This window comes from Artemia franciscana, unplaced genomic scaffold (genome assembly GCF_032884065.1).
Source record: "Artemia franciscana unplaced genomic scaffold, ASM3288406v1 PGA_scaffold_89, whole genome shotgun sequence".
NCBI lineage: Eukaryota > Metazoa > Arthropoda > Branchiopoda > Anostraca > Artemiidae > Artemia > Artemia franciscana.
In genome coordinates, this window is record NW_027062717.1 from 1588450 (window position 1) to 1611907 (window position 23458).

General features: G+C 35.0%; 1 protein-coding gene across 1 annotated transcript in view; it reads right to left on the minus strand.

The window, feature by feature from the left end:
• LOC136042256 (prickle planar cell polarity protein 3-A-like) overlaps positions 1-23458 on the minus strand; it is a 236940-nt gene that overhangs the window by 196846 nt on the left and 16636 nt on the right. The window contains exon 2 of the mRNA XM_065727202.1: positions 22881-22966. Within this exon, the coding sequence (XP_065583274.1) occupies positions 22881-22966 (86 nt within the window). The remainder of the gene's footprint in view (positions 1-22880; positions 22967-23458) is intronic.

Sequence of the window (23458 nt, forward strand, 5' to 3'; positions counted from 1 at the left end):
GTGCCCCCTTCACGGAATTTCTTTCCCCATGAAAAATTCTTTCAAGGAAGATCCTTCCAGTTAGCCCTCTTCCCTCAAACCCCCCCCCCCAACACTAAATAAATCCTCCTGAAACATCTGTACACTTCCCAATACCCATTACTGTGTGTAAACACTGGTCAAAGTTTGTAACTTGCAGCCCCTCTCCCGGGGTGTGTGGGGGAGTAAGTGATCCCCAAAGACATAGTTGTTTAGTTTTTCGACTATGCTGAACAAAATAGCCATCTCAAAATTTTGATCTGTTGATTTGGGGGGAAAATGAGCGTGGAAGAGGGCCTATGTGCACTCCAATTTTTTGACCACTTAAAAAGGGTACAAAAACTTTGAACTTCAGGTAGAATGAGCCCTCTCGCGACATTCCAGGATCATTGGGTTGACACGGTCACCCCTAGTTTAAAAGGCAACAACAACAAAACAAATAAACACGCACCCGTGATCGGTCTTCCGGCAAAAACTACGAAATTCGACATTTTTGTAGATAGGAGCTTGAAACTCTTACAGTAGGGTTCTCTGATACACTGAATCTGATGGGGTGACTTTTGTTAAGATTCTATGAATTTTAGTGGGTGTTTCCCTCTATTTTCTAAAATATCACAAATTTTCTCAGGCTCTTAACTTTCGATGGGTAAAGTTAAATTTGATGAAACTTCTATATTTAAATGCAGCATAAAAATTCGATTCTTTTGATGTATCTATTAGTATAAAGATTTCGTTTTTTAGAGCTTCGTTCACTATTGAGCCGGGTCGCTCCTCGCTACATTTCGTTACCACGAACTGTTTAAAAAGTGTAATCTATATATGTTGAGTGCATCCGTGTGTGCATTTTTTTCATTATTTAAGAAGTTTCTTGATTTTTAAGTACTCTTATTTTGTACTACATAGTGGTAATAAGTCTGTTTCACGAATATAATCTTAACCCTATAATCCCTGATATACTTTAAAGATTTCTCAGATTTGAACATTACTGAAACTATTGATGACTTACTGTGTTACTTTTCTGAAAAGTATTACCCGAGGACCTACCCGAAAACAGGTTCATTATTTTAGAAATTTAGCTTGAATAGGACAATATTATAAGTAATGCCTATTGAAATTTCGGATTCTTGCAAAAAAACCTATCCTGAAATATTAAACAGCCAGAATATATCTCGAAAGTGTTCTTGGACAGCTTTATGTTTTTAGTTTACTATTCCGAAATTTCTCAATTGCTTAAAAGTCTCATTTTCACTTTATATAAAGGTAATAAATTTGTTTCAGGAGCATCTCTCTTAACCCTATAATCAGTAATGCACTTGAAAGGTTTTAGAAGGTGTTTTCACATAACTGATACTATCTATAGCTTATTATTATTACATACAGTCGTTTCAATTTGGTTTTACTACAACCAGACCTAAAACATGAATATTATCTCAAAGACCTCATTTTAGTTCATAATACATTATAAGAACCTTATAGAGGGAAAGGGGGCAAGAACTTCATGGCCTTTCATGAAGCATAAATTGAGCCTACAAGTGTAATGAATTGGACATCTTTTAGTTTTAAAGCAAATACTATTTTTCCAATTTCTTAATTGACTTGTTTTCGTATTATAGAACAACAATAAGCTTTTTTTTGTGTTTGTCTAGCGCTTATAATCATCAATATTTATTAGATTTCGGTTCATATTTTAGAACTACTGAAACTACCATGGACTTGAGTTTTTATTACTTGCATATCTTTAGTCATAACTATTACCTTAGAAGTTTCCTTAGAGATTATCCTTGAGAAAACAAGTAAGTCGAACGGCCAATTTTCACTGACGCAGAACTGATTAGACTTTTCCAGGGTTCCGTATTTCATATTCTAACGTTTTCAGAGCCTAGGGCAATTTCTTGTGGTTTTGGCAAACTGATTGAGTCCAGGGTGGCGCTCTTCCAAACCGCGATTGCGGTGACTGGCTCTCTTAAAGGAAAGCCTATGTTACACACCTAATCATCCAAGTTTTGGCAAACAACAGAGACGTGTGAACCAGGTAATGACTTCGATATGTGCGTGTGTGTGTATATTAATTAATGGTTGGACAAATGAGTGAGAGAGTGAACAACATAGCAAACAGAAGATAGCTTGTGATTTGATCCTTAGCTTAGCAGCATAATAATAATAATAATAATAATAATAATAATAATAATAATAATAATAATAATAATAATAATAATAATAATAATAATAATAATAATACTACTACTACTACTACTAATAACTCACTGCAGCACCAAGCCGCCTGAGGCCAACACAGCTACGCACGCTCCTCCTCCAACCTAATCTATTTAAAGCCTCCCTCTTTACACCCTCCCAGGAAGTTCCCATTTCCTTTAAATCCTTATTTATGACATCCTCCCAACCCAGACAAGGACAACCTGCTTTCCGTGTAGCCCCAGACGGTTGGCCAAAAAGGACAATCTTCGGTAATCTGTCATAACAATAATAATAATAATAATAATAATAATAATAATAATAATGATAATAATAATAATAATAATAATAATAATAATAATAATAATAATAATAATAATAATAATAATAACAATAATAATAATGATGATAATTATAAAAATAATAATAATATATAGTTCTGTATTAATAAAAGAGATCAAAGAAGATATCGCATCCATGCATGCTTTCAGACTTGCAACAACAGAGAGGGAGTGAGTTAATCCTTCATCCCAAAACTGACGTGACCTACCTTTTAAAATTAATACTCTATTAATAAACCCCTTACAGTACTAAAAGTCTTTTAGTATTTAAAAAAAAATCTTCTTGTTGTTCTAATTAAACGACCCTTGTGTTTCAGGAGTCTTTTTCAAAGAATTGGGACAAACTTAAAACATCTTAAAAACTTAAAACTTTGATCGGATGATTTTGGGAAAAAAAGGGGTGTGGGAGGGATGTTAATTGCCCGTGAATCTTTTGTATCACTTGAAAATGCAATTTAAATTTTAATTCCCGTTCGAATGAGCCCTCTCTCGCTGTTTTAGGACCATTGGGTCGATAGGATAAACCCTGGGAAACAAATTACAAAATTCCGCATTTTTGCATATGGGAGACTGAAACCCTTACCGTAAGATTCTCTGTTGTGCTGGATCTGACGATGTGATTTTCAGAAAGATTGATTGACTTTTAGACGGTGTTTCTCCCCTTTTTCGAAAATCATGTAAATTTTCTCAGGCTCGCAGCTTTTTATGGGTAGCACAAATCTTAAATAATCTTTTATATTTGGAATGATCATAATGAGCTATTTTTTTTTTTTATATATCTGTTGATATTAAAAATTCTGTTTTTTAGAGTTTCGGCTTCTATTGAGCCGCATCTTTCTCGTCTTTCCCGGACTGTTCGATTTTGTGTCCAAATCTTAAAAGCAGTTGGTTCATAATGTCAAATAAATCCAGACTAAAAAAAAGAGAAGAAAACAGTTAAGTTGTCTGGTTTTGTATCAGGTTATAAAGGGGGCGGGTGTTTATCTATTTTCATCTTCTAGCTAGCAAATTAACCGAAGCATCAAATAGTTTACCCACAGCTAAATAAGCAAATGCGTCAAACAATCAAACTACAAGATTAATGACCTGATTAAAAATAACCCTCTTCCTTCTAATTCTTCTTCTTCTGCTTCTACTACTACTACTACTACTACTACTACTACTACTACTACTACTACTACTACTACTACTACTACTACTACTACTACTACTACTACTGCTACTACTACTACTACTACTACTACTGCTACTACTACTACTAATAATAATAATAATAATAATAATAATAATAATACTGCTACTACTACTATTACTACTACTACTAATACAAATATTACTCCTACTACAACTACCACTACTACTACAACTACTACTGATACTACTACTACGACTACTACTACTGCTACTACTACTACTACTCCTTCAACTATTACAGCTACAACTGCTACTGATACTACTACTACTACTACTACTACTACTACTACTACTACTACTACTACTACTACTACTACTACTACTACTACTACTACTTCTACTACTGCTGTTACTACTACAACTACTACTGATACTGCTACTACTACTATTATTACAATTTCTTTGCTGCAACAAGCCACCAGAGGCCAACACAGCTACGCCCACTCTGCCACTATCCCAATCGTTCTAGTTCTGTTCCGGCTTCTAATAACGCATCAAAATACGACCTCTAGACAGTACTAGTAATAGTGCTAAAAAAATTAACAGATCAGGTACCCCGCCTCAGATACTTATAGTGCAGTAAATGAGTTTTGAAATAAGATGGCAGCGAAGATAAAGATAAACTACTGAAAAATTATGATTGTGATTCTTGAAAAAGTACAAATACCAGGTGGCTTGAGTGAGCATGAACTAATCCGTTTCAAAGGAGAGGTAATGAGAGTAAGTGTGGTAAGTATACTGGCATTAGCTTGGTTTCTATTGGAATCAAAATGCTTAGTATGAGGATACTTTTGTCATATATTTGGAGATTCTGTAGCTAAAGTCTTAGGTGCAGAACTTTGTGGTTTTAGGAAGGGAAAGCGATGTGTTGACCATATTTAAACTCTTAAATTAATAATTGAGTAGTCCCTAGGACATCAAACACTTTTTGTCCTCAACTGAACAGGTATTTGATTTAACCGATAGTAAGGCTTCAATGAAGATCCTATCCTTGTACGGTATATCAGTTAAACCCATTTTAGGGATTGTAGCTATGTCCAGGAATATTATCACTACGGTTAAGGCAGAAAATTAGGCTAGTAGCCAGAACCAGACGTTAAGGATTTAGCCAGGGCGGATCCAGGATTTCCTTTAGGGGGGGAGTGTACATTAGCTTTTCTTCAATAAACTTGCGAAGAAAGAAATACCTGTAGTTTAAAGGGAACCTCGACAATTATGTGTCGTAGGTAGGTAGTGGAAATGGTCGTAAATTTAGTCTAAAATCCGGTGAGGGTTAAAGTTCCATTACATCTGTTAAAATTAAAATGGTGTAAAAAATTGATACAAAAATAGAAGTTATTGTGACAATGTGTATAGGTCAAACCATTTAGCATATCACCTAACTTTCTGGCATCTCTTAATAACTATGATAGTAATGAAGAGTAGAAAATGAGGATAAAAATACAACTTGTATATTCGTCTGTCCCCTTCTCAACGTCCCGCTCTTTACGCTAAAGTTTTTTATTGTTTAAAAAGTCGAACTGTGACAAAAAGTCAAACTTTAGCGTAAAGAACGGGACGCTGAGAAGGGGACAGACCCTTTCATATACGGAATAATCTCTTTTCGTTTTAAGTTTTAATGTTGCTCCTTACTTTCAGTTGAAAAGCTTGTTTTTTATTTACTCTATTTATTAAACGGTCGATGTCTACCTCAATATTTCAGTGAAGGCATATAATGGCTAGAACTGTCAGTCTAGAGTCCTGTCAGTTTAAAGCTCTTCGCTAGTATTTCCTCTTCTATTCATCCTAAAATATTCGAATAAAGGCCAAAATCGTCAGAAAAATATGAACTCTAATAAAGATGCATGTAGGTATGTGCTTCAAGCTAAGTATATGAGTTAAAGCACTACTTAAGAAACAAAAAATTATGTGTTTGTTGTTTTTATATTTGAAAGGTATAAACTGGTGTTTTCAATTCTTGGGATTTCAAGCTGTAAAGATTTGAAACTTTTTTTTAATCTTTAGATTGTCAGATATCCAATTCAAATGTTCAAATTTCGATATTTCTGTTCAGCAAAAAAACGAAAATTAGAAAGTTGACTCAGATTTAGCATTAAGCAAGAGACTTTTCCTGTAAAAATTTGATTTATAAACAACTAATCGTGGAAATATGATTTAAAGTTTGACTCTTTCGCTCAATTCTTCTTTTTAAAACAGTAAAAAAACTTTAGCGTAAAGAGCGGGGCGTTTATGAGGAAGCAGCCTCTTTCATATACGAAGTAATTTCTGTGCGTTTTAAGTTTTAATGTCGCTCCTTACTTTCAGTTAAAAAAACTTGTTTTTTTTATTTAATTTCTGAACGTTTTTGAATCAAATGCATGTTTTGATTTTGGCTCTCCGCAGAGGAATAATCAAAACGAAATTTGCATATTTTTTTTTTTTTGGCTCAATGGCTTTCTCATAATTTTGATCGAATGATTTTGAGAAAAAAAGAGCGGGGGACGAAGCCTAGCTGCCCCCCGATTTTTTGGTTAATTAAAAAGGCAACTAGAACTTTTAATTTTTTACGAATCTTTTTATTGGTAAAAGATTTACGTAACTTATAAATTAGCTTACGTAAAGAATTTTTGTATTCTCATGTTTTTATTACATATATGAGGGGATTCACCCCATCGTCAGTACCTCGCTCTTTACACTAAAGCTTAAATTTTATCCCAATTCATTAAGAATGACCCCCTGAATCACAAAAGCCGTAGAATAAGTAGTTGAAATTACTGAAAATACTTTAGCGTAAAGAGCGAGGTATTAGAAGGAGGTGAGCCCCTCATATGGGTAATAATTTCTGTTTGTTTTAAGTTTTGTTGCTGTTCCTTACTTCCAGCTGAAAAAGCTTTTTCACTTTTATTTTTTAATTGTTTTTTTTAAATAATGCTAGTAAATCCTGCTCTCCCTTCATGGAAATTTTCTTCTCCCATTACAAATTCTCGAAGGAAAGTTCCCCCAGCATATACCCCTCTTCTCAACCCCTCCCCCAAACCAAAAAAATCCTCCTGAAAACGCCTGTATACTTCCCAATAACCATTACTATATGTAAGCACAGGTCAAAGTTTGTAACTTGTTGCCCCTTCCACGGGGACTGTGGGGGAGTAAGTCGTCCCCAAAGACACAGTTATAAGGTTTTTCGACTACGCTGAATAAAATGGCTATCTCAGAATTTTGATCCGTTGACTTTGGGAAAATAATTAGCGTGGGAGGGGGCCTAGGTGCCCTCCAATTTTTTTGGTCACTTAAAAAGGGCACTAGAACTTTTCATTTCCGTTAGAATGAGCCCTCTTGCAACATTCTAGGACAACTGGGTCGATACGATTACCCCTGGGAAAAGGAAAAAAAACAAAAAAACAAAAAAAACAAAAAAACAAAAAAACAAATAAACACGCATCCCTGATCTGCCTTCTGGCAAAAAATGCAAAATTCCACATTTTTGTAGATAGGAGCTCGAAACTTCTACAGTAGGGTTCTCCGATACGCTGAATCTGATGGTGTGATTTTCGTTAAGATTCTATGACTTTTAGGGGGCGTTTCCCCCTATTTTCTAAAATAACGCAAATTTTCTCAGGCTCGTAAATTTTGATGGGTAAGACTAAACTTGATGAAACTTATATATTTAAAACCAGCATTAAAATGCGATTCTTTTGATGTAGCTATTGGTATCAAAATTCCATTTTTTAGAGTTTTGGTTACTATTGAGCCGGGTCGCTCCTTACTACGGTTCGTTACCACGAACTGTTTGATACAATTGTTTTTTTTTTTTATTTTAATTTCTAATTTTCTTCAAATAATACAAGGAAATGTGCCTCTAAATGTGTCTCCAGCTCCGTGGGAAATCCTGCCCAATGAAAAATTACAAGATTGAAATTTTCTCCCGTGTTAAATCTCGCTGGAAAATACTCCCTTCACTGAAAATTCCCCCTGAAAAATTTACTACATTCACTCCTGAAAAATCTCCCATAATTTCATTTGCTACTTTTTTTATTGTTTAAGATTTGACCATTTTTCAAATCATCCCGGGAATACCCCCTCCCTCACTTGGGAAATTGCTTTGAAAATCCCCAAATACAAAATTACCATACATTCTGCTGCCCGCTGAAAAGTTGCTTGGTGACAAGTCCCTCGGAACATCTACTTTTCTAAATTTGAGTCGCCAAAGAGAAAGCATGACAAATAAAAAGAATTTCAGATATTATTCTCGGCAAATTTTTCCCAATTTAAGTTTCTCAATGAAAATCCTTCTTTTAAAACTTTCCTCTTTAAAGAAAAATCTCTCTGTTGACCCCCCCCCCCAGGCCAAAAATCCCCTCTCCAAAAAAAGGCCTGTATGTTCCCCAATAACAAACACTATAAACAATTGGAAAATTTAATAATTTACAATTCTTTCTCCATGGCATGTAGGGGGTCATGTCATCCCTAGAGGCATAGTTATTGGATTTTTAAGCAATAATGAACAAAACGGCATTCTTAAAATTTTGATCTGTTGTCTTAGGAGAAAAAACAGACATGCTTGTTGCCCTCGTAGTTTTTGGCCACCTAAAATGGTGCTTGAGCATTCAACTCTCATTTTAAAAAAAAGTCCTTTTCCAATCTTCTAGGACGATCTGTTCGACCCGATCACCCAAGAAAAAACAAAACAAACCAAAAACGAATAAACGTGATCATACAATCGTGATCTTCCTTCTGGCCAAAAATAGGAAACTCCACATTTTTGTAGATACGAGCTAGAAACCTATATATCTGGGCTATCTGATGTCTGAATCTGATCTGTGTTATTCATTAAGATCCCTTGACTTTTGAAAGGCACTCCCCTTCCTCGAAAATTGGACAAATTTTCTGAGTCCGTATTTTTTTTATGGGTAACACTAAACTTAATAGATTTTACGTATTTGGAATTAGCATAAGAAGGCAAATCTTCTGATGTATTAATCGGTATCAAAATTATTTTTTATGCCAATCAACTGGATCAGTTACTATTGGAATGAGTCTCTCCCTATTTACGGTTTGTTACCACGAATTGTTTGATATACGGAAATCCAGGAAACACTGTAAAACCCTCAAGATTCCTAGAGAAAGAACGATGACCCAATACTTAGTGGTGTTGCCTTTAATCCTTTGAAAAACCATTTTTTTTATTATTCAAAACACACAAATTGACGTGTTGTAATATAATTAAACAAAGATTTTGTTAGTTGAATTCAATTTGCATCATGCTTCTACGCAAACAAAAATTATAAGATATTTTCTTGTGAAAAGATTTACGTAAAAACAAAAAATAAGAATCAAAAAATTAATGAATAAATTGAATATAAATTTCTTTTGTTAGGAATATATTTTGGTCATTTATAATCAAGAAACTAGAGGAGGCTTACGTTCTATATATTGCAATTTACCCCATGTCTAAACAAAAGTGAATAGCTACTAGGAAGTTGTGGAAGTTATTTTTGGATGGGATGATTGGCTTCTTGTCTCTTGACAGAGACTTGGTGCAATGAATTCGTAATTTCCGCTGTAAATGTCAATTGTCTCCTTCGATAGTCATACTTTTATGTGCCTATTTTTAGGCCCTGAGGGGGATTCTTTGAAAGATTTACATCTATCCATCTCAAACAAAAAGATTTATACTTTTTTACTGTCGTATTCAGATCTTAAGAAACTTGACAAGTTTTTTCTGTCTACAAAATGTGGTAAGTTCTTTTTTCAACTAACAGGAGCAGTTAATGATTTGAAATTAGGGTTAGGGACGTAAGACGTAATTAGAGAGCCTTCACTCCAAGTCCAAGAATCTATCTAGTTTCTGGGTCCTTGTTATTCAAACTAATACTTGATAAAAAAAAAACTTGTTCTTTATAATTCCCCCTCCTTACACATACAACAACAAAAAACTTGCAAACGTGTATGCTTTGAATTTAAAAAATTGCGTGTCCCCCAATAGAATTTCTAAGACAGTCAACTGCCTCCAAAGAACAGTAAAAAAACAACAGATAACTAAAAAAAATTTCTAGTTTTCCAGTACTCTACAAAATATTTTTTACTCTTTATGGATTTTAATTCCTCTACTGTTTCTGTCAGAATCTACTCTAATCGTTTTGACCATTGAAATTAACATATAACTGGATCCACCTTTTCTTACTATTTTGTTTCCACCTAATTACCACAGTCTAGCAAAGGTTGAGAAGGTAGTCGAGCATTAGAAATAAAAGTAATACACAAAGAAAACGTCGCGTTTTTTCTGACATTCTGATTTGAAATATTTTCTCATAAAACTAGAATATTCCAAATATAAGATTTTGGAGCTACAAATTAACTCGCTGGATGTGCTAATTGAAAGCTTAGCAGCGCAAATTGTCTTTGTTGAGTGTCCATATTCTTAGAAATATAAATTAATTTGTATGTGAAAAAGAAATTATCATTTGCACATATTTGCTCTGATATCCACTTGGAATAAGTAGCCTGCATCAATCTATTCCTTAGGTACTAATGCACAGGATACCTTTAGACTTTCAATAAGACCTTGGGATTTCCAACCTGATTTTGGGATTTTGTGAAATATATTTTAATCGTTTGATGTCTTGTGGTTTGTTAGTCACTCCTCCAATAACAACAACATTTTGATTTTATGTTGCCATCAACAGGTAACAAAACAGATTTATTTACTTTGAAGGAATTCCCACTTGCTCAAAGAAGACTATTTTCATGTAGATTATTATTATCTATAGTATCTTGCGACATTTTTTTTGTAAGCCTTTGTTATTTTTCACAACTGAATCTTGGGATTATGTTTCGATTTCATTGGCAACACGGTTGTGCATACAAAAACTCGTAGTTATGCTACAAGTTAGCTTCCATTTAGCAATTATTGAAGAATTCACGCTTGATTTTGCTTCTAGTCTGGTCAGTCGAATCAAAATATGCTGCTTTTGATATAATAGCCACCAGAAGTTGTTCCACTGCGCATTAATCCCTGAAGTCACTTAGCGTGGTAATCCTAATTCCCAATGTGACAGGCTAGAACAGTCCCACAAATTTTATGAAGGGGGAAAAAAAACTGAAAAATAATTTTGACTGTTTTCAAGAAGACTGTTATCAATTTATAAGAGATAGTTTTTGACTATTTTTGTCAGTGAGAAAAGAGGACACAGACATTCTGAAAATGAGAAAAAATAACACCAAATATTCAAACAATAGGGTAAGGGAATAGATAGCGCTTGATTTGTTGAAAAGGGGGCATAAGCTTGGAGGGTATAAACAAATATTTTCAAAAGAGACGTCAAACTGCAGCTTTTGAATCCCCTCAGATATGGCTTAAATGTTTCTGTTTTTAAGGAGACCAAGAGTATGAACGTCAAGTTTTTTTTTGGGGACCTAGCCTTTTTTTGTCCGATTTTCTACGCATAGCCCCAACCTGCATAATTACTAGCCCAAAAACAGTTAATGCTATTACGGCCCAAAATTTAGCCCTTCTTTAGGCAAAATTAATATAATTATCAATTCAAATATTTATTGTTCGACTTAGATGGGTGAAACGGGGAAAAACCGCAATCAAGATATCAGATATCAGATAAACATATCAGATAAACATATCAGATATCAGATAAACATAGGTGTGAGTCAAAAGCGAAATAAGAGTCCAGTGAAACGACCTTACTCTGCATGATGGAACAAGAATTAAAATCTAAGAAGACTTTTTGAGGAAGCAGGTTACAGACACTGGGCGGACATGTCAGTATTTTCAGTGAGACAGTCAAGAGATTTAGCTATCTTTGGCCTGTCACATTGCATGTTTACTCTACCAGAACAGTACACCATACTAGTGAACTCCTAAATACCATAACAAAAGCCATTATGTTGTAATGGCATTATGAAGCGAAGAAGAAGAAAAAAACGGTAAAAAAAACTCACCGGTAAACAGAGTTTTTTTTCAAATACTGTTCTTCAGAGTCACAAGACGTCTTCTAGGGGCAACCGGCGTCCACCCCCAGTGTTTACCCTCAGGAAAACAATCTCTAAGAGATACCCTCCGTGGAAAATACCCCCTGGAAAATAGCCCACCATGGAAAATACCCCCCCCCCCCGCGAAAAATACCCCAGTGGAAAATAAGGCTTTTCGAATTTGAGAATTTTATTTGAGTTCTGTTTCTTTATTTCCCGTAGGGAAGCAATTGTGGTACTTGTGTATTATATAAAAGTATATTATACACCGAGGGGAGGGGTTATTTTCCACGGGGAGGAGTATTTCCAGGGTGGGATGGGGGGGGGGGTTCCGTGGGGGTGTATTTTCCTCGGGGGGGGGGGGGAGGTATTTACTGAGGGTATTTTCCGTAGGGGGTATTTATCTTGGGGAGGGGGGTATTTTCCAGGGGTCAGTTTCCGGGGGCTATTTCCCAGGGATGTATTTTCAGGGGGGTTAAACGCCTAGAACCCATCTAAGAGAGCTTCAAATACAAATTTTAATTAAAAAGAAACAACAAATAATGACATTAATGACGAGTGTAACTTCCAAATTAGGTACCGATATGATTTGGACTTTTCAAAACTGTGACTTCAGCAGAAAACTCAAATCAAGACAAACATCATAAAAACTTTCCTGTAGAGTAATCAAACAGTTTGTGGTAACGATCTGTAGTATGGAGCGACCCGGCTCAATAGTAACCAAAACTCTAAAAAACGGAATTTTGATACCAATAGCTACATCAAAAGAATTGCATTTTAATGCTGATTTCAAATATATAATTTTAATCAAGTTCAACCCATCATAAGCTACGAGCCTGAGAAAATTTGCCTTATTTTAGAAAATAGGCAGAAACATCCCCCCAAAAGTCATAGAATCTTAAAGAAAACCACACCATCGCATTCAGCGTATCAGAGAACCCTACTCTAGAAGTTTGAAACTCCTATCTACAAAATTGTGGAACTTTGTATTTTTTGCGAGAAGGCACATCACGGATGCGTTTTTTTTTGTTTTTTTTTCAGGGGTGATTGTATCGACCCAGTTTCCTAGAATGTTAAGAGAAGGCTCATTCTAATGGAAATGAAAAGTTCTAGTGCCCTTTTTAAGTGACCGAAATAATTGGAGGGCACCTAGGCCCCCTCCCACGCTAATTATTTTCCTAAAGTCACCACCGTTGACACGTTGAGGAGGGAGTAGTCCCTTTCATATACGAAGTAATTTCTGTTCGTCTTAAGTTTTAATGTCGCTCCTTACTTTCAGTTAAAATAAACTTATTTTTTATTCAATTAAACAAAAAGCAACGGTTTCAAACAGTTCGTGGTAACGAACTGTAGTAAGGAGTGACCCGGCTCATTAGTAACCGAAACTGTAAAAAACGGATGTTTGATAGCAATAGTTACATCAAAAGAATCGCATTTTAATGCTGATTTTTAATATATAAGTTTCATCAAGTTTAGTCTTATCTATCAAAAGTTACAAGCCTGGGAAAATTTGCCTTATTTTGGAAAATAGGGAGAAACACCAACTAAAAGTCAGAGAATTTTAACGAAAATCACACCATCAGATGCAGCGTATCAGAGAACCCTACTGTAGAAGTTTTAAGCTCCCATCTACAAAAATGTGGAATTTTGTATTTGTTTCCCAGAAGACAGATCACGGATTCGTGTTTATTTGTTTGTTTTTTTTTGTTGTTGTTTTTTTCCAGGGGTGATTGTATCGACCTAGTGGTCCTAGAATGTCGCAAGAGGCCTCATTCTAACGAAAATTGAAAGTTCTAGTTCCATTTTTAAGTGAACGAAAATCAGAGGGCATCTTGGTCCCCTCCCATGCTCAGTTTTTGTCAGTCCACGTCAGTCAGTTTTGTCAAAAAAGTGTCATTCCACACTTTTTTAGTAATTTCAACTATTTATTCTACGGATTTTGTGATTCAGGTTTCAGTTTTAAGGAATTGGGTCAAAATTCAAGCTTTAGTGTAAAGAGCGAGGTATTGACGAGGGGGCGAAATCTCTCATATACGTAACACAAATACACAAATATCGAATTTCGTTACGTAAGTTAATTCGTAAGGTACGTTTGTTTATTACTAACAAAAGCGTTCGTAAAAAAAAGATCTAGTTGCACTTTTAAGTAACTAAAAATTGGAGGGAAACTAGTTTTAAGTTTCAACTTCGCGCCTCACTTGCAGTTAAAAACTTTTTTTATTTAATTTATATAAAAAAAATAGTAATGGATGAACATAGATACGCCAAATCGATCATCATCATAATACTTGCCCTATTTGCGGTGAATTTGATGGACTGGACCATTTTCTTTTGTCAGTGTCAGGGAAAAAAAGAAGTAAGAGAGAGCTTTCTTAGGGTGGGTGGTTGTGGGCCCCTTCTCGGAATTTTGAAGTCGACGTCTAAAGTAAATATAGTAAAGTTGAAAATTTTGTCCGAAAGGGTCTAAGTCAAGTGTTACATGATTCAGTTTGTTTGTTGTTTGTTATTGTACATGTTTTTATACGGCCTGAATAATGGCTTTAAATACAGTCACTCATTCATTTATAAGTGACTAGTTCTTTGCTTACAGGCTTCTTAAAGGGAGATGTTACAAACAGAATAAACTACTACGTCCCAATCGTGGATGCAGCGTGTAGGAAAAAATTCTTATTCAATACTGAGTCAAGAATGGCAACTATTACCTAGGTAAAGCCTCAAAGGAAATGTGGTGTGCGAAAACAAATTCCCACAATTTTCAAAAAAATAGCTTGAAGACCCTGAAAAATGGTGTCGGATTGAAATGAGAAGTATACCACTGAAACGGACAAGACTAAAAACCCTTAATAACTTATTTACATTCCTTCATCTTAAAAACCATCTCAAATTAGAAGCAAGACATAAACAATTTATTTCATATTGTAGGTTCTCGTTCCATTGGGAGTTTCTGTGTATTCTTCATTATAAAGGTCCCTAATCTTAACCTTTACCTTAAATCTAAAACAAGGACCAAAGTAAAGTGCTATAAAACAGGACAGTAGCTCAAGCCTTAAAAAGTGCAAGATTGAAGACAGGTTTATCGAAGTCATGTTCATTAACTATTATTTGAATTTGTTTCGACGTTTATTCAAAGTTCAGGAGCGTTTTGGCATCTAGCGGTCAGATTCGCAAATAAGAAGTGGTACCCACAATCAAAGACAAACTATAATATTTTGGCCAAAGACTCCAAAGGAGGTTTCAAGGTTTCCAACAGGTTTTCTTTTTGTTTCAAGAAAATTCAAGTCCAAAAGTAGCTAAATCTGAAGCATCGTAGCCCCAAAACCCGCCCCACGGGTTTTTATTAACTTATCTCACAAAACTGAAAATTTAATAGTTCAATTGGGGGAAAACAGCCCGACTTGGCAACACATGTCAGATATATTAACCTACGTCATAACTACTTAGGCCTGCCAATCACAAGCCTTACTACCAATTCATAACAAAAGTACGCACAATCATCATAAAAAACAAAACAAGTTTTTTGAACTGAAAGTAAGGAGCACGAGCACTAGTACACTAAAGTTCTAGTACTTTTAAAGAACCTTTCTATTCTAATTAAATGATCCTTGTGTTTCAGGAGTCGTTCTTAAAAATTGTATCAAACAGTCAAACTTTAGCGTAAAGAGTAAGGAGCTGAGGAGGGGAGCAATTCTTTAATATACAGAATAATTTCTGTTCCTTGAGCTTTAATGCTATTTACTTTCAGTTTAGAATTTTTTTTTTAATTTGATTTCTGATTGTTTTTCAAATAATAACGGTAAATCCGGTTCACCCCCTTGAAAAATTCCCTCCTCTCACGAGAAAATCCTAAGTGGAAAATTCATCCCACATAAACTACAAACCCTCCTCCTTAAAATTTTCTTTGGGCAATTCCGTCCTCGCTAAAAAATTTTGCGGACGATTCAGCCTGAAAAATTCTTCGTAACATACTTTCAGTTGTAAAAGACTTTAATTTTTCCTAGCTAATAGGAATGTTTTTTTCAACCTTGATTATATCTATACCTGATTGTATCTCCTATGAATTTTAACTGAGTACATGCAAGTTTTTATGGCACTTGGTATTTACCAAGTGACATATAGCAACCGCAAATTCGGTCGGTATGTCCCGGTTTTGCTAGTTTAGGCACTTCCAGATAAGCTAGGACGATGAAATTTGGCTGGCGTATCAGGGACAAGACCGGATTAAATTAGAAATAGTCTTTTCCCAGACTCGATCATCTGGGGGGGAGGTTGGGGGATGGTTAATTCGGAAAAATTAGAGAAAATGAGGTATTTTTAACTAACGAACAGGTGATCGGATATTAATGAAATTTGACATTTAGAAAGATACCGTATCTCAGAGCTTTTATTTTAATTCCCACCGGATCCGGTGACGCTTGGGGAGTCGGAGAGGGAAACCTAAAATATTGGAAAACGCTTAGAGCAGAGGGATCGGGATGAAACTTGGTGGGAAAAACAGGCACAGATCCTAGATACTTCATTGACATAAGCGGAACGAATCCACTCTCTTTGGGGGAGTTAGGGGGGGATAATTCTTAAAAATTAGAAAAAATTATGTATTTTTAACTTACGAACGAGTGATTGCATCTTAATGAAATTTCATATTTAGAATCACCTCGTAACTCAGATCTTTCACTTTGAATCCCGGCTGGGTCCAATGTCATTGGGGGGAGTTGATGGAGGAGCCGGAAATCTTGAAAAACGCTTAGAGTGGAGAAATCAGGATGAAACTTGATGGGAAGACTAAGCACAAGTCCAAGATACGTGACTGACATAACCGGGCCGAATCCCCGCTCTTTTGTGGAACTGGGGGGGGGGGTAATTTGGAAAAATTAGAAAAATGAGTTATTTGTAACATACGAAAGCGTGATCAGATCTTAATGAAATTTGATATTTAGAAGAATCTTGTGCTTCAGCATTCTTATTATAAATCCTAACCAGATCCGGTAACAGTGGGGGATTTGGAGGGGGGAACCGGATATCTTTGAAAACGTGAAAATTGAGGTATCTTTATCTTACGAATGGGTGATCAGATCTTAATGATACTCGATATATTGAAAGATCTTATGTCTCAGATGCTCCATTTTTAATTCGAGTTGGATCCAGGGACATAGGGGGTTAGATGGGGGAAACTGACATCTTAGAAACCGGAAATCTTGGGAAACGCTTAGAGTGATGAGATCGGGATGAAACTTGATGGGAAGAACAAGCAGAAAATCTAGATACGTGATTGACATAATTAGAACGGATCCGCTCTCTTTCGGGAAGTTGGGGGGATTTCCAGTGCTTTGGCAAGTTCGGTGCTTCTGGACGTGCTAGAACGACGAAAATTGTAGGGGTGTCAGCGACCGGCACAAATTGAATTGATAACACTCGTTCCCCCGATTCGATCATCTGGGGGGCTGGAGGGCGAGAAAAAATGAGGCATTTGAACTTACGAATGGGTGATCGGATCTTAATGAATTTTGATATTTAGAAGAACCTGGTGTCTTAGAGCTCTTGTTTTAAATACCGACGGCATTAAATGTCTGATTGTCCTTTTAAATCAATCCATTGATTCTTAGAATTTTTCTAGAGCTCATTCCATATGAGCTCTTGGCTCTTCTGACCTCATCACAAGTGCCATATAAGCTCTTAGCTTTTGTTTCTTTTCTTATCCTCGTAAAAGGTTTTTTAACTTATTGGATAACAAGTTTGTGCTGGAACTGCTCTCATTGGCACTCTCAAACAAAAAAAAAGAAATTGATTTCGTGTTACAATGAGCGAAAGGGTTCATTCTTCCACTTCAACTCCTCCTACTTTCTCTATGCTCCAAATCCTTTTCATGTTTATTTTCAACTCCGATTTTTATTTAAATTAAGGTCGATAAAAGCTGTATGCAAAAAGAGTTATCTTATTTCTTTATAGATATCTTTTAAGTTAATTCTTATTCCTGTCAAATCTTTTATTTTTATTATTTTTTTAATAAATTAAAATAAAAGAATACGATTTTTCAGCTGGAAATAAGCAGATGCATCAAAACTTAAAACGAACTCGAACTATTACATAATTGAGGGGATTGTCCCTTCCTCGTGACGTTAATCTTTATGCTAGAGTCTTTTTAGAACTTTAAAGAATACTTATATGTGTAATAGTTTCTGTTTGCTTTAAGTTTTGATGTTGTTCCTTTCTTTCAGTTGAAAAAAAATACATGTTTTATTGTTTAATTTCTGATTGTTTTTAATAATGACAGGAAAACCCGGTCCCCTCCATGGAAAATTCCTGATCCCCAGAAAATCCCTCCATGGCAAGTTTCCATGTTTAAATTTGGTTTTCTCGGGAAAAAAATCCCCCGAATTATTTTTTTATGCCATGAAAATAGAAATATTCACGAACTTTTTGATAAGTGTATTTCTGAAATATATATAATTACAAAAAATATTCTTGTAAATACCCTAGTATTCTAATAAGAAGGTTGACATGTTTTCACCATTCATAAGGAAAGTGATAATTACAAGACATCTTAGCGACAGGCCAAAAATCTTTAAGAATGCTTCGAAGTTGAATTTTCTTTACAAATTTTACTCTTCCTACTTCAATCTTTTCCTTCTTATTAACCCCATCCACTCTTTCAATTCAAACAAGTTTTTGTAAAGTAATAGTAACCACATTAAAAGTTCCGACCATGCGCTTAATAATAGAAACACCTCTATTTTAGCCATCGATAACATGAATATACAGATTTAACTATTGACTTTCCCTCCAAATTGCACCACCATGCCTCCTCTTACTTCACCATTTCTTATTTGTTATTTACTTCACTTATTTACTAATTTACTTATTTACTTCACCATTTCTTATTTACTTCACCTGCTATTTTGTAACTATGTTTTCTTTAAAGATAATTTTATACACCACACTGGCCTTTCGAAAAAAAAACGAAAAGTGAAAATGGGTTTTATAAGTCCAGCTATAAAACTGGATGAAACAAAACGAATTTTTCGAAACACAACCGCCTCTCTTCTTCAAAGCTATATGAGAAAGTCAGAAGGAAACATGTTCATATTTTCTGAATGAAAATGGCATTAAAACAAAGGGTAGGAAAACAAACAACGTAGAATAGAAATAGAAAAACATAGATTCACAAACTGGAAGAATCAAAAATCAAAGTACGCCGAGAATTTTCTCAGATAGTTCTTACTTTCAGAATTTTATGAAATTCTCCCTATTTGATAGAATAGGGAAGATTCCCCTGCATTATAGAAACATTCACCTATTATAGACCTAAGATTTGACCATTGTAAGATCTCAACCTACTGAGGAGACCAACACAGCTATGAACACTACTCAAAAATTGTTTACATGCTACAAAAAATATTAAAGGATTTTTTTTTTCATATTTCATTTGTTTCCAAATGTTAATCATACCTTGACAGTACCCCTTAGACCCTTTATACAACTATATTAACAAAATTAATATTTCGAAAATACAATCGCCTCTCTTCTTCAGAGATATACGAGAAAGATTTTCTGAATGAAACTATCAACAACACAAAAGGGGTGAAAAAAATAATGTAGAATGCAAAAAAATAAATCCAAAATTGAAAAAATTAAAAAAACATAAACATAAACCTTAAGAAACTTAAGAACAAAACTGGGTGGAGAATCATAAAATAAAAGAAACAAATATTAGCAGAATTGAAAACGGCAAATGCCAAAAATACTAATTTCAAAAACGAACCATTCATCAAATTCTACGATTAAAAAACATAAATACCACTACTGGGACAAAGCTAAATCATTGACCGAACTGATAAAATTTGCTTTTCATGCGCAAGTTAAGCTGAACTAACCTGGCTAGCTCGTGAAATACTGCGTCAGATTCTGCCCTCTTTTAACTTTGCTTCGGTTACACTAGCCGTTTTTGATCTGATGAGCTGGGAACGCGTGTCCCCTCGTAATTGTGGAAGTGATTTAGGATTTACTTGAAATAAACTAATAGCTTCTTGTCGGAACAAGACCGATATTATAGTCACTTTTTTTAAATAACAAGTATCTCTGGTCAGAGCCAAAACTAAGTTTTAATAACTGTATATCTCAAGAACTTCTTGGTATTGCCAAACCATTGCTGGGCCAAACCCTTGCCACATGAAATGAAGCTAGTCTGGTCGAATGAAATCTTCTTGTAGGGATGGTCATAAATATGCTCATGAATGCCCAAGAAAGAGTTTGACTTTTTTTCTTAACTCTACTTTTTAAAGCAGTAAAAAACTTTGGCATAGAGGGCGAACTTTAAGCTCTGAGGAGCTTAAACTAAAACTTTAAACTGAAACTTTTGTTACAAATTAGCTAACGTAAAGAAATTCTTTATTCACATGTTTTTTATTACGTATATGAGGGGGTTCACCTCCTTGTCAATACCTGGCTTTTTACATTAAAGCTAAAACTGTGTACCAATTCCTTAAGAATTACCCTTGAACCACAAAGGTCGTAGAATAAATAGATGAAATTACTAAAAATACTTTAGCGTAAAGAGCGAGGTATTAGGAGGAGGTGAATTCCTCACATGCTTAATAATTTCTGTTTGTTTTAAGTTTTAATGCTGCTCCTTACTTTCAGTTGAAAGAAACTTTTTCATATTTATTTTTTCATTGTTTTTCTAAATAATGCTAGAAAATCCTCCGCTCCCTTCATGGAAATTTTCTTCCCCCATGATAAATTCCTCCATAGAAAGTTCTCCCAACATCCTCTTCTCAGCCCATCCCCCTAACCGAAAAATCCCCCTGAAAATGTCTTTTCACTTCCCAATAACCATTACTATATGTAAGTGCTGGTAAAAGTTTGTAACTTGTAGCCCCTCCCACGGGCACTGGGGGAGTAAGTCGTCCCCAAAAACATAGTTATAAGGTTTTTCAACTATGCTGAATAAATTTCCTATCTCAGAATTTTGATCCGGTGACTTTGGGAAAATTATTAGCTTGGGAGGAGGCCTAGGTGCCCTCCAATTTTTTGTCACTTAAAAAGGGCACTAGAACTTTTCATTTCCATTGGAATGAGCCCTCTCGCAACATTCTAGGACCACTGGGTCGATACGATCACCCCTGGAAAAAAAACACGCATCCGTGATCTGCCTTCTGGCAAAAAGACGAAATTCCACATTTTTGTAGATAGGAGCTTGGAACTTATACAGTAGGGTTCTCTGACCCACTGAATCTGATGGTGTGATTTTCATTTAGATTCTATGACCTTTAGGGGGTGTTGCCCCCTATTTTCTAAAATAAGGCAAATTTTCTCAGGCTCATAGCTTTTGATGATGTGGCTATTGGTATCGAAATTTTTTTGTTTTTATAGTTTTGGCTACTATTCAGCCGGGTCAAGCTGTTTAATGGTTTTAAAATTTTTTATTTTGAAAATAATTATTTTTTTTCCTATGATGTCGAATTCCCATAGTTTATGTCCACGTTTTGAGCATTTACGGCTGGTAAATATGCCCTGGTGTCACACACATATGGTGGTTTGTTCCGTGGGGCCAGTAAATAAAATTCTGTTTTGGCTAAAAGATGGAATTTCTGCGGTTTAGTCCTCCGCCTTAGGCTAAACGTACAATAAAGTTAAAAATTTAAAGTCATTTCATGGAATTTTTAATGAAAATAACCTGCAAAGACAGTCATGATAAACAAGAATTTGAAAGTAGATGTTTTTATTAGCATCCATAATTTCATGAACACATTCAGACTATTGCCCTCCAATCCAATATCCAGATTATATTGCCCTCCTCTTGGTATAGCTAAATGCAAATAAAAGAAATTTTCAAATTAAACTTAAAAATGAGTGTTTGAGGGTATTTTGCCCGAAAGAATACAATTCCGGTTGAGAAAAGGAAATAAGCATTTTTTTTCCCGTATCATAATTTTTAAGGTTTTGTCCCACGCTTGGAGCTAAATGTACAACAAAATGAAATAAATGAAAAGTCTTTGGAGGGAAATTTAAACAAAAATCACAAGCAAAAAAAACACACCCTTTTCGAGAGAGGAGGTCTGCTCATAAATACATTATGCTGGTCTTAGCATTAAAATAAAAAAAAACTAATCTGAAGAAAAAAGATATTAGAAATGAGAGGGTGATAGATAGTAAGAAAGATGTGTCACACTTTTACTTATTACTAAGAGTGATCACTGTATAAAAAAAAAATCTGAGTTAAAAAAAAGATGAGAAGAAGATACAATGGATGAGAAATGTGAGGATAATATGAAGGAAGGAATCTTCATGCAAACTGGAAAATGATATGGGGCCTCTTTGTGCTTAGGGGTGCCTTCAGGTGTGCTTAGGGATGCCTCTTTGTACTTAGGGATGCCTGGACACCACGTGGTGTCCGAATGAAATTGTTATGTGATATAGCAGAAATATTTTTTTTTATCATTGTATTCTAAGGGGTTATAATCAAGTATGGACATGATCGCAGATGAGAAAACTAAATCTTTATAAAGAAGCATTTCTTTGCGTTTATTAAATTGAAGACGAATCTTAGAAACAGATTTTCCTTAAGAGGTAGACATAGAGGAAGTCGAGTGAAATTATTTTGACCTAACTTTAAAGAAAACTCTTCCTACTGACCTACCGTAAAGAAAACTATCCCTATTCTAGGCATTCTAGAGAATAATGCAATGTTATACCTTTTTTTTATATATTGCTACTATCGGATCAAACCTTCCTCTGTCACCATTTTAGATGATTCAGTCCTACGACTTCTTATCGTGAAACTCATGAGTTTTGAAACAGGCCTAAGAGTTTTCACTTTCCACCAGCTCATGTGCATTTCGGAGGGAGATAAGTACCATACTGTTCCACTATGGTTTTTACAGCTCCACCACGTGGGACATAGCCTCCAAAATACACGGTGTAGTTCCGCCATGTTTAACGTAGTTTCACCATACTTGGCATGAATCACCCGATATAAGCTATTTCTTGGTTGTTGCTGACCTCTCACTTACAACAATTGAGAAATTTATCTGAATATTATAACTAAATATGCCGAAAACAAATATATATTACAGGATGACTAATATTTCTTATAGAATATTCTGATTAGCAATGCGTTTCTTAGTCCTTTTTTGACATAAGTTACGATAATTTCAAGGAATTCACAATGCATTAACGTACCTCCATGGATGTGGCTTGAATCCCTTACACTTAATTCCACAAGACAGGCATGGCTTTCCTTCTTCAACTTCAGCTGCAAGAAATCCCTGGAAGATCAAAACTTTAAGGCTTTAGACGGGATAGCTTTCTATATAACGCAGACCGGTAAAATAATTTGACCAAATACAAATGTCCGGTAAGCTGTTGGCCAATCAGAGATAAAATAGAGTGAAAAAGCCTTTTGTTTTTGGGGTCTTGAATTGATGTAATCTTTTTTTCTGTAGCTCACTGTAATCATGTGATTTTGTGATCACTGAAATCCTCTTGTTTGTCTGTTAATCAAAACCAACTTGAGAAAACAAAACTTGTTGTCCCGATTTGAGGCGTTGCATACCGATTACATCTAATCTAAATTTTTGTATTTTTATTTTCATTGAGATCCACTTACACCAGTTCAAATAATTAGATAGTAATACAAGACAATTAGAAAAAAAATTAGACCCAATCTCGGGTACCACAAACAAACATTAGTTTGAAGCTAGTTTTCTTGATGGAGCTACATAGGTCTACAAAGATCAATTCCAAGCTTATTGGAAAAA